The 13,106-nt window shown below is 51.7% G+C and overlaps 2 protein-coding genes across 8 annotated transcripts in view; one reads left to right on the top strand and one right to left on the bottom strand.

Annotated features, from left to right (window-relative positions):
• Pitpnm3 (PITPNM family member 3) overlaps positions 1–8,358 on the top strand; it is a 93,430-nt gene extending 85,072 nt beyond the window's left edge. Inside the window, exons 19-20 of the mRNA XM_008855654.3 lie at positions 3,596–3,724; positions 4,339–8,358. Coding sequence (XP_008853876.1) covers positions 3,596–3,724; positions 4,339–4,644 — 435 coding nt within the window. The 3' untranslated portion in view covers positions 4,645–8,358. The remainder of the gene's footprint in view (positions 1–3,595; positions 3,725–4,338) is intronic.
• Positions 8,359–8,426: 68 nt separating this feature from the next.
• Pimreg (PICALM interacting mitotic regulator) overlaps positions 8,427–13,106 on the bottom strand; it is a 5,342-nt gene continuing 662 nt past the window's right edge. The window contains exons 2-6 of one of the 7 annotated variants that reach the window (XM_029557480.1): positions 12,468–12,778; positions 10,548–10,825; positions 10,028–10,123; positions 9,415–9,464; positions 8,427–9,099 (exon numbers count right to left, since the gene is read on the bottom strand). In XM_029557480.1, the coding sequence (XP_029413340.1) occupies positions 9,431–9,464; positions 10,028–10,123; positions 10,548–10,825; positions 12,468–12,778 (719 nt within the window). In that variant the 3' untranslated portion in view covers positions 8,427–9,099; positions 9,415–9,430. Of the gene's footprint in view, positions 9,320–9,413; positions 9,465–10,027; positions 10,124–10,547; positions 10,826–12,467; positions 12,779–12,998; positions 13,098–13,106 lie in introns of those variants that run through there. The other 6 variants (XM_029557479.1, XM_029557484.1, XM_029557477.1 and 3 more) reach the window with 6 other exon arrangements.

The following is a 13,106-nucleotide window of genomic DNA, read 5'->3' on the forward strand; positions in this document are numbered from 1 at the left end:
AAAAAGGAGAGGGGTGAGGTGCAGGTGTGTTCTTTTGCTCCCGGGAATTAGGGAGAGAGAGAGAGAGAGAGAGAGAGAGAGAGAGAGAGAGAGAGAGAGAGAGAAGAGGGAGGGGGAGAGGGAGAGGGAGAGGGAGAGGGAGGGAGAGAGAATAATTCAAATTTCAATGTCCATAAATAAAGTTTTATTGGCATGTAGCCAAGCTCATCTGTTTATGTATTGTCTGTGGCTGCTTTTGTGCCAAAGTGGAAGAACTGAGTAGTAGAGCTCAAAGCCTAAAATATTTACTATTTGACTTTTCACAGAAGAAATCTGCCAATCCTTGATCTAGAGAAAGAAAGGCCTGAGAGAATAATTCAAATTTCAATGTCCATAAATAAAGTTTTATTGGCATGTAGCCAAGCTCATCTGTTTATGTATTGTCTGTGGCTGCTTTTGTGCCAAAGTGGAAGAACTGAGTAGTAGAGCTCAAAGCCTAAAATATTTACTATTTGACTTTTCACAGAAGAAATCTGCCAATCCTTGATCTAGAGAAAGAAAGGCCTGTAAATTGACAATTACTGGTATGTGGCGGGGAAAGGATGCTATTGGCAAAGAATGAGAAAGGACTTGGGTTTGCCTCGGAGGCCAGTACAGTTTCTAGTAGGTGGTAACTTTTGAGCTTAGTCTTGAAGCAGGAGTGTGAGTTGTCGGGTAGACAATGCAACAGCATGTGGTAGGTTTGGAGGAATATAAAAAAGTTAAGATGGAAGTGAACTGAAGCTTTGTTTGGGCAAAGCATTGCCATCGTAGCTTATGAGACTTTTAAAAGCCTTTGAGGCAAGGGGCCATTTTTAAAGGTAAAAAGGAGGATTTCAAAAGATATCCCAAGACAATTCTGTATGCTTGTCAGAAGTTAATAACAAGGTTTCATAGACAGTTGCTAAGCAGATGTCCTTGAAGAAGTACTTCCTGTGTGAGATCACTGAAGCTTTTGTGTAAGGGTATGGTCCTGGCAGAGTTTTTGACAGTGACTATTAGGCTGTTTTAGTTTGCCACTCTGTTGCTGTGATAAAACACTGACCCAAACAAACTTCTGAGAGGAAAGGTTTATTTCATCTTATATTTCCAGATAACAGTTCATCTCTGAGGGAAATTAGGGCAAGAACTCAAGGCAGGAACTTGGAGGCAGGAACTGAAACAGAAACCATGGAGGAACACTGCTGACTGGCTTGCTCTCCTGGCTTGCTCAGCTTCCTTTTTTAATTTATTATTTTTATTTTATGTGTATATGTGTACTGCCTGCATGTATGCAAGTACACCAGTGCCTTGCAATGTCTGTGGAGGTCAGAAGAGGTCGTGGGATGCCTTGGAACTGGAGTTATGGACGGTTGTTAGCTGCAATGTGGGTGCTGGGATTGGAACCTGGGCCTTCTGCAAGAGCAGTCAGTGCTGTTAACCACTGAGTCATCCCTTCAGCCCCTTGGCTGCTTTTCTCATATAGCCCAGGTCCACCTGCCTTAGGAATGGTATCACCTACAGTGGGCTGGACCCTCCAGCATCAATCAGCAATCAAGAAAATGCCCCACAGACATACCCACAATCTGATGGAGGAGATTCTTCAATTGAGATTCCCTCTTCCCAGGCATGTCTAAGTTTGTGTCAAGTTGACCAAAGCTGTGACACAGGCTTTCATGAGTGAGAACCCATCCTTTGCAATCTTCTGGCTTTATGTTTTTGACAGTGTTGACCCAAGTGCTTCCATTCTGATTTTGACAACTTCTACCGTGTGCAAATGTACAGAGGCAAGAAAGAACCTGGATGTTCTCAGAGTAGCAGGAATGCAGGATGGGGGTACACCAGGACAACTGGGAGCTGAGGCCCCAGATGTCATGAAGGACCCAAGCTTCATAGGTTTTGAAAATCTTAGATACCAAACCAAGATCTTGGGCTCTCTGCTGAGGGAAGTGTGACTCCATGGGAGAGTTTGAAGTAGGGGAGTGGCAATGTCTAATTTAGGTTGCAGAAAGACCTCTCTGGTGGAACAGTCTGGAGAACAGATTGGCAGGGGAAAAGAGAGGCGGGGAGGCTAGTTAGGAGGCTGTTACCCCAGTAAGAAACAGAACACCACAATTCAGGGGTAACCATGAGATGGAGAGGAAAGCATGCATGGTTGAAAATCAGGAGGTGGAGCTGTCAGGACTTGGGAATGGTTGGATATGGGGAGGAACTCTCAGACTCTCAGGGGGTCCAGGTGCTATTGAGTCTGTTTATGTTGCTCAAAATGTACCTCCAGGATTGGGGGCAATGATGGAACACAGTAGGTGCTCAATAAAAGCTGGCTAAGGAACTTGGAGGAGAGTTTGAAGGGAGGAGGGTCAGGCAAAGAAGGGCTCCAGGTGTCAGGGGAGGGAGAGTTTCAAGTAGACAGACCCTTTCTTGTGAAAGTGGGACAGTGACAACTGTCCACTAGCTGAAGACTGGCCAGTGGATGTTAGGCAAAGCAGTAGGCTGTAGAGTGAAGGTGGGTCTCAGCCTGGAGGGGGTTATGAGGGTGGGAGGCAGAAGGCTTTCCACATGGACGGTGCGTTTAGTCACTTTCCCATCCTGGTGACAAATGTCCGAGAAATCGACTTAAGGAGGAAAAACTTACCTTGGCTCATGGTTCAGAGGTTTCAGTCTGTGGTCGACTAATCTCATCGCTGTGGGCCTGAGGTGGAGGCAGAATGTAGTGGTGGGAGTGTGTGGCAGAAGAAAGCTGCTCATACTGTGGTGGCCAGGAAGCAGAGCATACCAGAGGAAGGGTCTGGAGACAAGATATACTCTTCAAAGATAGGCCCCCAGTGACTTATTTCCTCCAGCTAGGCACCACCTAAGTCCATTTAGTTATGAACTCATCAGTGGATCAACCCCATTGATGAAGTCAGCACTCCCTGGCCAGTTACGTCTCAGTGGCACCACTAACAGAGGACCAGGCTTACTGCACTTGTGTCTGTGGAGTGCACTTTGTATTTGAACCATAGTCGACAATAAGTCTTCCCAGTGATGATGGTGCACTTAAAAGGAAGGAAACTTTCTCTCAGGCTGAAGTCCCCAGTGAACTTGGGAGGACAGAGGTGACAGGGATAGTAGACACACAGTGAGAGCTTCTGGGTGGTGAGCATCATGAGTTTCGCCCAGTGGGATGGGTGGGAGACTAGAGTGATGAACTAAAAGTACTCCTGGGTCAAGAAGGACCATTCTCTAAACTGGGTTGGGACTTCTGGGGAGCTCTCAGACCAGCCCGCAGGAGGAACGGGGTGCTTGGTGAGCCCAGAACTGGCCTTCAGCTTAGGACCTGGAACTGAACCTCCTTATCTACAAAGGGATACTTGGCTGCACCGTCACATAACCTGTGTGTAGTACTGTCTGAGGTGGGGTCAGTAAGTAATGTGGCCATTCCTGGGTAGAGCACTAGAGCCCAGTCTCAAGCCTGGGATGGGTTCCCAGCCCAAGGTAGACTGGTGGCTTGGAGTCTGAATGTTGATGAAGGGTCCCTCAGCAGGAGATCCCTGGATGCCTTCTAGCCAGGGAGCTGCGGCCTCCCTCCCTTTCTACCAATTGCCTTGTGTTTCAGTGCTTCATCAAAATTAGTGCAGCATACGGCTCCACGAAGGACATCTCCGTCTACAGTGTGCTGGGCCTGCCAGCCTCTCAGATCTTCATTGTGGGCCGGCCCACTAAGAAGTACCAAACCCAGTGCCAGGTGTGTGGGGGCTAGGGAAAGGGGTGGGGTGGGGGAGTAGGCACCTCATTTAGTCATCCAGTCACTTGGCAGCCCACTCCTTCGTTTGTTAATTCCTCCTTCTGTCCCTCCGTCCCTCCCTCTCTCCCTCCTTCCTTTCCCTTCCCCTCCCTTCCCCCTCTTTTCTTTCTCCTTTTCTTCCTCTCTATTGAGCACGGCCTAGGGCCAGGCCCCCTGCTGGACGTGGGAGGAAATCCCAGTGGAGCAGATGTAAAGGATTCTAGTCTATTATGAGAATGTGAAGATTTGCTGCCTAAGACTGTGTAGTGTAGCAGGTTTCATGCTGAATGACAGAACTGTGGGGCCCTGGAGAGGAGATGCAAATCTAGATTCTAGGCCAAGGCTGGCTTCCGGAAGAAGAAGGAACAGCCAGGAAGGGCCAGGGGTTGTGGCAGCAGCAGAGTGCTTGGGGTACAGAAAGAGATGCTCATGGGGATACTGGAACACGGTAATGAGCTCTCCCCTTTTGTCTTCCCGGGTCTGGGAGAAGCTACAGACTCCCTAGGGTGTTGGGGGGGGTCAGGATCAGGTGCTAGCCTGACCCCTGTCCCCTTCCCCCAACGCCACGCCAACAGTTCCTGAGTGAAGGCTACGCTGCACACCTGGCTGCGCTGGAGGCCAGCCACCGCTCGCGCCCCAAGAAGAACAACTCACGGATGATCCTGCGCAAGGGCAGCTTTGGGCTGCACGCGCAGCCGGAGTTCCTGCGCAAGCGCAACCACCTGCGCAGGACCATGTCGGTACAGCAGCCCGACCCGCCGGCCGCCAACCCCAAGCCTGAGCGGGCGCAGAGCCAGCCGGAGTCCGACAAGGACCACGAGCGGCCGCTGCCCGCGCTCAGCTGGGCGCGTGGGCCCCCCAAATTTGAGTCTGTGCCCTGAGGGATGGGCGGTGCTCAGAACAGGGGGTGCAGCCAGGTGGCCTGCAGAGACGGGAGAGGCTGCCTTCTCCCTGACACAGGCGTTTTCCTGCTTTTCCCCTCCTGTGTCTATCCAGCAGTGTCCGACCAGAGCAGGGAGGGACCTTGCCCTGATTTGGGGGGCTCCCTAGGCTGCGATGAGGTGAAATCCGGGGGTTTCTGTGCAACTGCTGCCGCCTCCCCGCGCCTGTGCTCACAAGCCCGAGTCAAGGGTGATGTGTGTGTGCGTGAGACCTTGGGTCAGGCCTTCCTGTGCCTAGTGTTGGGCAAAGCCGACCATCTTTCTGAGTCTTGGGGCTTCTGTAGCCGTTCTAGGCTGGCTCTAACCAGAGACGCCCCAGCGCTGTGCAGATAGTCGCCGGCAGATGCAGCAGCTTGTCTGTGAAGGACTAAGTGTATTTGTGCCTGCTTTCCCTGTGACATACGGGGAACCACTTCCGGGCTGGCTCGCTTATGACAGAGTGATCACTTTCTGGAGCGAGAGGACGTCCCCTGGGCCCAGTCTCATGTCTGTGGAGTCTGTCCACAACCTGGGGACTGGGTTTGGTGCTGATGGCCTGTCTTGAAGCTGTCCTTTGTCCCACACTTCTTGTTCTCAGTATCCTATTCTCCTGTGGCCCTTGAAGACAGGTGTTCTTTTTCCTTGAGCCTTGTCTTGTGCCCTCCCCTGTGAGGTTGCAGCCATGGGCTCTCACCCAGTTGGGCTGGCAGTGTACCCTTAGCCTGTAGCATACCCTCTCTGGGTCCTGCTTGCTTTTTTCCTGTAATAGGAGAGTCCCCTCCGCAGCTGAGATGGGTACAAGATTTGACTCCTAGTTTAACTTGCATTTCTACCCCCCTGGCTTTTCAGAATGCCTATGGGTCCCCTCACTTCCCCCCAACTTGGGAGAGGGGTTCTAGGAGGGAGGAACTCATCTCAGAGGAAACCACTGCTTCATGGGGAACCAGCTTGTTTGTGTTGCACTGAGGGAAACAGAAAATGCCTCCTCCCACCCACAAAGCGGGGGCCACCTGGCATCCCCTCTCCATAGGTCTGCTCAGACTGACTTCTCTCTTTAGGTTTCTGGAAAGCATAGAGCTGAGATTCCAGGGTTCTGGGGTTCTTGAAAGGCTGACTCAAACTATTCTCTTCCCCTCCCTTGGCACTCAACTTGGTTTGAGCCCAGAACCTCCTCTGGGGTAGTCAGACCCCTTAGGGTGGCAGGGCCGTGCTCTCTTGGGCCCCTCAAAGCCTGCCAGGTCTCCTTGATGCAGAGCTCCTGGCCTTGGCACAGGCCTCCTCTTGCTCCCTGGCCTAGCTCACACCTGTTGTAGGACAGCCCGGGAGCCTCCCAGGCCATCTGAGGTGGGGCCCAGATATTTGTGTGCACTGCAGGCACCTGTATCAGCTCAGTGTTGCTTTTTCAATGTCTACCTCTTACAGCTCCACGCAGCCTGTGGTGGCTGCTGATGGGGGTGGTTGGCACCCTGTTGTGAGTTGCCTGGCAAACTGGGTGCCTCACTGGAGCTGGAGAGGGTGTGGGCTCCCAATACCCACCCTGCTCTCCACTCAGATGTCTTCTCCAGGCTGCCGGCTCCTGCCCCTTCACCCCTGTGGTCCCTGTCCTGTCTGCCAGCACTTCTGCTGCACCCTCAGCGCTGCATTGGGCTCCCAAGCCTGGGGCTGCCAGGGAGGCTGCAGTAAGGGAGGGACCAGCCTCAGCTTCTTCTTGTCCAGCCTCCCCACTTTGACATGTCATAATTCTTGGCTGTCTTTTGGCACCAACTCATGTGGTAGCCACTTCAATCCCAATTCTTCCCCCGAAATGCTTTTTAAGTGTGGACAGACATGGTCTGATTCTCCCACAGTCTATCATCTCTCCACACGAGCCACTGAGTTTGACTTGAGGATAAAATGTTTATCCCCTTCCCTTTCTCAGAACCCCAGGCTGAGGGTGTATGTGTGTGAGTGCACGCCCCTTTGAGTGGGAACCTCCAGGGAGATTGGAGCCAGTGACAGGGCTGTGGGTCAGATCTGGGCGGGGGGAGCACCTCTTCTTGGCTAGATGCTGACAGTGTACAGGAGGTATTGTGAACACCCTGGGAGCCGTAGCTGGCATGTGTGAACGTGTGCACCTGCAGCTGTGTTTAGTGATCAGCTCCTGTTCCAGTACTGCTTCTGCAACAACTGTACTCCACTCCCACTTCCTCTACTAGTACTTTGTTCAGTTACAGTCCTCCACTTAAGTTGGAGACAAAAAGAATTGAGTCCTGGTGTTCTCTTGAGGGGGCGCTGTTGCCTTCTCCAGTAGTTCTGTGACCCCCATCCAGCTGTTTTCTAGAGACTCCTAGCTCTTGGTGTGCCTGCTCTCCAGCAGCTGGAAACAGATCTTCCTGCTTGACCAAAGCTCCCCGTTTCTGAGTGGCATGTTTGTTCTTCCTATGTGGTGGCTGTCCCGGCCTGGCTGAGGGATGCCTGGCACCTTCCTTTAGCACTTGCCCTGTTGGGGGTTCAGGGTACACTTTTTGCCAGAGTCTGCTCTTCCAGCCTCATATCCCCCCACTCCCCAAGACTCTGAGCCCTTCCTGAAATATCACAAGATATTTTTAAAAAAGTAAATTATTTTCATGCATTCAGATGAACAGCCTTCCTGCCTGGGTGCTGGGCTACAACAAATGCATCTGAACCCCAGTATTCTGGAGACTACTGGGGTAGTTCTCTGAAGGAGGGAGGCTGTATCTGAGCTTCAAAACTGTACTTTTAGCACTCTGGAGCCCAGAGCGGTGCCCTGGAAGTGTCCTGCAGGCAAAACATGGCACCTATCTTTAATTGAAGGCTGAATCCCTCCAGACCTGTGGGCCCAGGTCTGGAGGAGGTGCCAGGCTTGCAGCACACTCCCTCAATCTAGTTCAGGTGCAGCCCTGCCCGGGAGGGGTGCCCTGACTGAAGGAGCCTCGCAGTTGACCCCGCCTTAAACAACCAATTTCCCAGCGGAATCCCCGGGGTTCCGGTGCCAAGTGCTCTGGAGAAAAAACAGTTCCTCTTCCTTTCCTTCTGGGCATGGGGGAAATTTCTTAAATACCTAAGTTAGGCTTTAGTTCAAGTAGCAAGGTCCAGCTGGGTATTATTCTCTTTGCTGAGAAACCAACAGGCAGGTTGGGAGGAAATTCAGAGCTTGACTCCACGCTCTGGGACAAAGGAGAGGTGGGGGAAATCAAGGGGGGCAGGCCATAGTGGGACAGCTAGTGCAGGAACTCCCACCCCCGTCCTTAGACCCAGACCCACTGTCCTTTCCTTTTTGTTTACTCAGTGGTGGCAGCCGGTCTGACCTTGTCTGCGGTCTGCCCGTCCCTGTGTATATCTTCAGTATTCTCTGTGATGGATGGTTCTGTGGTGGAAAAGGTTTATTGTATTCCTTATGGCTGCCTTGTACAAAATCCGTTAGAAAAGAAAATGTAAAATATCTGATTTCTAACAAGACAAAAACAGCATTATGGAGTTAAAAGATTTTTACAATTGGTCTTGATTTTGATGTGAGCTGTTTTTAACTCTCAAACGTTGTCACTTAAATAAAAAACCTTTTTTGCCTTTAAAATGTGCTTTGCTTTGGCCTGAGAAAAACCTTCCCTTTACTCAGTTTCCCCCTGAGCTAGAGTGGGAGCAGAGGGGATGGGGGATAAAAAGCTGGGCTGCAGACTTATGGCCCTGTCACCCAATGTGTGTGAGAAATATATGTATGAAAGGAGAAAAAATGCTAAGTGTGGAAAGCAAGTTTTTAATTATGAAAAAGCAACGTGATCTAGGAAACGGACACACCGGTTTCTTTCTAATAAAATGACAAAGCAGATTTCTTAAATAATTTACAAAGGGTAGAAACTGCTCCTGAACAACGTTGCCCTCCCCGCACGCCCACAGTGCCCCACACTTAGCTTATAAATAGGCTCCACGAGCCCCAGCCTGTACAGCCTGTAAACATCTCTTTCTTCCTCTGGGGCCCTGGTAGTGGGAACCAGAGATCAAAATGGGTCCCTAAGAATCTCTGCATTGGGAACACAGGGGAGGGGTTCCACGGATGACTTCTGTAGGGCCCTGTTCTTAGTTACAAGGCTTAGAACTCTCCAGCATCTTCTGGTACTTTGATACGGATGGGCAATATGAGGATAGAGTGGGTCATGAGGGCCTAAGTCCAAGGCCTGGGGGCATGGGCATTCCTCTCGCCTCGCCAAAAGTCTCCCCAAGTCACTCCTGAGCTGTGGTCAGTGGTCACTGATAGGCCCAGAGGTGGCTGAAGTCAAAGCACTCTGGACCCCATGCCAGTCAAGTTTCTTGTTAGCAGCAGCTCAGGGGTGCTGGTGACTCCAGTGTCTTCTCCCAGAAGTTCATGGGTTGGGTGGCACAGACATCCTGGTGGCGTGGTGGCTAGAGAGGGCTTTCTTCCTGTAAGACAGAGCTTCCTTTTTGTTCCTCTGTCTTCTCAAGGCAGCAGATGTGGGACATCGCGGATTGCCCCTCAAAGTGGGGGGTTTGGAAGGTAGCTTTCAGTCCTTGGGAATCACAGTGTGCTCAGGGAGTGACAGGATCAGTGAGGTTAGCAGCTTTGGTTAGCTGCTGTGCCCACCCACCCTGTGGGTTTCCCCATCCATTCAGTGCAACATGCCTGCACTTTCATGAATAGGGAGGAGGAAGAAGAAGAGGAAGAAGAAGAGGAGGAGGAGGAAGGGGAGAGACAAAGAAAATGGGTGTTGGCATTACCTGCAAGGTGCTGTCCTCAGTCACAAATAAGGGAGACAGTCATGTCACCACTAGGGATGGAGAAGGTCGGGGGGGGGGTAGATGGTGGGGTGCTGCAGGCTCTAAAGGCCTCTCAGTTTGTACTAGACAAAACTAAAACCTGGACAGTGGTGGGAACATGGACATGTAGGCCCTGCCTAAGAACCCCTTGTGGCCATTATACAAATGGGAAAGCAGCCTCCAAGGTAGGGCAGATTCAGAGCCAAGGATCTGCCCGCAGGATAGAATCCTGAGCAGATAGACTGGGACTCCATAGCAACCACGTCACTTTTGCCACATCCATGGGTGGAGAGAGCATTGAGGAGCCATAGATTGTATTAGAGGAAGGGCAGGTCTTTCAGGAAATGGGTACCCAGCCACACATGAGAGTCAAGGTGATGGATGAAGATGGGAGCCCAAGACCCGGAGGACCATGAACATCCTTCACCATCATCCCTGGAGACTGAAGCCCAGAGAGGGCAGGGACTGGCATGGGCCATATGACAGGTTGGCAATGGAACCAGCAACCTCTACAAAGATGGTGTGGTTCAAGGGGCCCATGGCCATTTCACCCTGACCCTAGGATAAAGCTCACCTCTCTTCAGCTACGATGGCCTCATCCAGCTGTTGAGATAGCTTCTGAAGATGCTGGATTCCTGCCCCCACAGGCTCTAGGTCACTGTCGGACTCACTGAGCACAAGGAGAAGTCACAGCATGGAACTTGCAAGAGCCCTGAGGCAGCAAGCCCTTTCCACCCAACCCTAGGTCCTAGGTGACCCCTGGGAGCTGGGAAAGCCTCACTGCAGATCCCCAGAGAGTGACATGTAGCCTATGAGGTTGAGGCCAAGGGCACGTGGTTTTGCAATCAGATGAGTGTTGCTGTTGCCCTTGAACCCGAGCCTCAGTCTCCCAGATGTCCTCCCATGATGCTTGGGAAACAGGGACTCCTTTTTTCCTTTTACAGATAGAAAAGGGATTTTCTCAGGTCCGCACGAGCTTTGGGGCAGACCTGGGCTAGAACATGGATGCGACAGGGTGCCCTGAAACCCCAGGTCCCATTAAGTATTTGGGGGTCAGGGAAGGGCAGTCATGCCTGGGATCAGAGACCACTTGCCTGGGAGAGCAGAGGGGCTCTGTGGAAGAGCAGGGGCTCAGAAAGGCAGCCTCTCTTCTCAGTCGCTGACGTCGGTGAGCACGTGGACCCAGCTGGCTAGGAAGGCGAGGATGTCCCCCTTCCCTGGGGTCCCAGTTGGCCCTGCACAGCCGGGTGCTCTTCTGGCTCAGGTTGGGTGGTGGGGAACCTCTGTCCTTCTGTGCTCCTCTCTTCCTCCTCGCTTTCACCTGTGTTTCCATCAGCCACTTGGTGCCACTTTGGCAGGACTCCTGGATCCTCTGTGATGGGTACATATGGGAAGGTTGACACAGATAGGACCAAGGTGAACTACCATGCTTTAAATGCGCTTGAGTCCAGGACTAGCCAGCTGTCCCAAACAGCCTGCTGCTAGTCTCAGGAGTAACAATGAATTCATGTGAGATGGAGCTGTCCCTCAGGGACCTGCTCAGAGGGCCAGGACAGGGACACAGCAGTCAGAAGCAAAAGAGCCACTCTAAATTCAAACCCCTAGGCAGAGACTAAAGCCAGAGAGTGAAGGTGGCCAGTTCCCCAGGAACCAGCTCACTTGACTTTCTGCCCTGGTCTCATTTATTCTCTACCACCTCCACCTTAGTCCACACACATCCTTCACTAGAGTTATGATCATGACACTCAACGGTTCTAACCCTTTCTACCGTGCCCTGTGGTTCATGTGGCTGAGCCTCAACTTTTGGACCTTTTATATGTGACTGGGTCAAACGATTCTGCTAGATTGTCTTTGCTTGGCCAAACAAGAGCCCAGAAATTGGAGCAAGGCCCAATGTAAGTTTGACGAGTTGGGTGACCTTAAGCAAGATGTCACATTTCATTTCTCTGAGCCATAGACGCTGAAAGCAATCTTAAGGCTCTTCTAGATCAGAGCTAGACTTTGGCTAGGAGACCTATCCACAGTTGCCAGAAGCCGCTGCTCTCTCTGCACATGGTCAGAAGACCAAGTAAGATGCCAAGGAGACCCACCCCCTTCTCTCCTTGGATGTGTGTTCACTCTCAAGGCTCTGTGCTTTTCAGGTGACACGTGCCCACATAGTCATCTCCAGGTTGAAAGTCGTAACTCGCCAGGAAGATAGCTCAGCAAGTAGGGGCACCAAATCTGATGACCATGTTTGATCCCCAGAATCCACATGGTGGGAGAGAACCACCCCTCCCCCACGCAGGTTGTCCTCTGACCTCCACTGTGGCACAAACACCCCACCCATAAGTAAATGGAAAGTTTAAAATAAATAAATATTAAAAAAATAAGACATATCTGCTTAGAAGGCACCTTGTGTCCAATATAATCCTTCAAATTCACTTTCTGAGCTGCTTGGGAAGTTGCACTCTTCTGCAAGCCCAACCCCACAAAAGCTGTCTGTACTCTGCCTTCCCACCATGTAGCTCACTGCAAAGTTCTAATAATCTGGGAGAATCTAAATGGGGTCAGCACACAGGGTCTTCCTGCTCTGTCCTCAGAACTGAGAGGAAAAACCAAGATGCTGAAGAGAAGGGGGTTCACCCTAAGTCTGGATTCACTCCATTTCACTGGTCCCTGGCCTCCAAGATACCTCCCCTTTCTGGCTTAACTTCAAAGAGTTGTCTCCTCTGGGAAATCTTTACACACCAAGCTTGAGACAGGTATTTCCTTAGCTGTCCATTCTCTATCACAGCACATGGCAGGTCACTTTGCATGATGAACATCAATTAATTCCTCCATGACCTTTCTCATTCACTTACTCAACTAATTGTTGAGCATCCATCACGTGCCAGGACTATGGGTGCTGGGGGAAACAGCAATGAACTAGTTTGATGCCAGGTCCTCATGGAGTCTATATTTGGGGGTAGGAAATGCAGGCACTAAAGGACAGACACCCTCCATAAAGAAATGGTTAGTGGTGTCATTGTTACCTGGGACACAGCACCCAAGGCGCTTTTGGCTGAGCGAGCTGCAGCCTGGAGGCCCTGCTGTTCTGGCTCTGGAGTTTCCAGGCGTTTCCAGGAGGGGCCAGCCCCGAGGTTGAGGCTGACAGCTCTCAGTGGCAGCCTCCTTTGGAACTGTCTGCACAGGGATCCCAGGGGGCCGGTCTCTGGATGGCTCACAGCAGACCGGGTCACCTCCTCCAGCTGCTCCTCCTTCAGGAGTGATCGCCTGCGCACGGAGGCCCTCAAGCCCTGCCACTGAGACGCCATGTGCCTGGCCCAGTCTTCTCCACCAGATCCTGGAGAGGTCAAAAGGTCATCAAGGCCTATTCCCAGATTCCAGAGATCCTGGGCATTGGGGAAGAGATGGGGTGGAGTCCCTCGGGATGGGTCTTTTGGGCAATCGTGGCTACCAGAAGGAGGACCAAGAGGTCGTGGTCAGCTGCGAGGTGCCAAACCTGTCTTTCCATCCCAGACCCCTTTCCCAGTCTTAGAGGCTCTGCGAGCCACTGTGCTTACCCTGGGCACGGTCAGGACTCTCACAAATTCACCTTGACCAAGTGCGCTCCGGGTAAATCCCGGCCGCCCCACGAGGGCCTCGGATCCGATGGGGCGCTTGCAATGCCC

Source organism: Nannospalax galili, unplaced genomic scaffold (assembly GCF_000622305.1).
Source record: "Nannospalax galili isolate Female #2095 unplaced genomic scaffold, S.galili_v1.0 scaffold888, whole genome shotgun sequence".
Taxonomy (NCBI): domain Eukaryota; kingdom Metazoa; phylum Chordata; class Mammalia; order Rodentia; family Spalacidae; genus Nannospalax; species Nannospalax galili.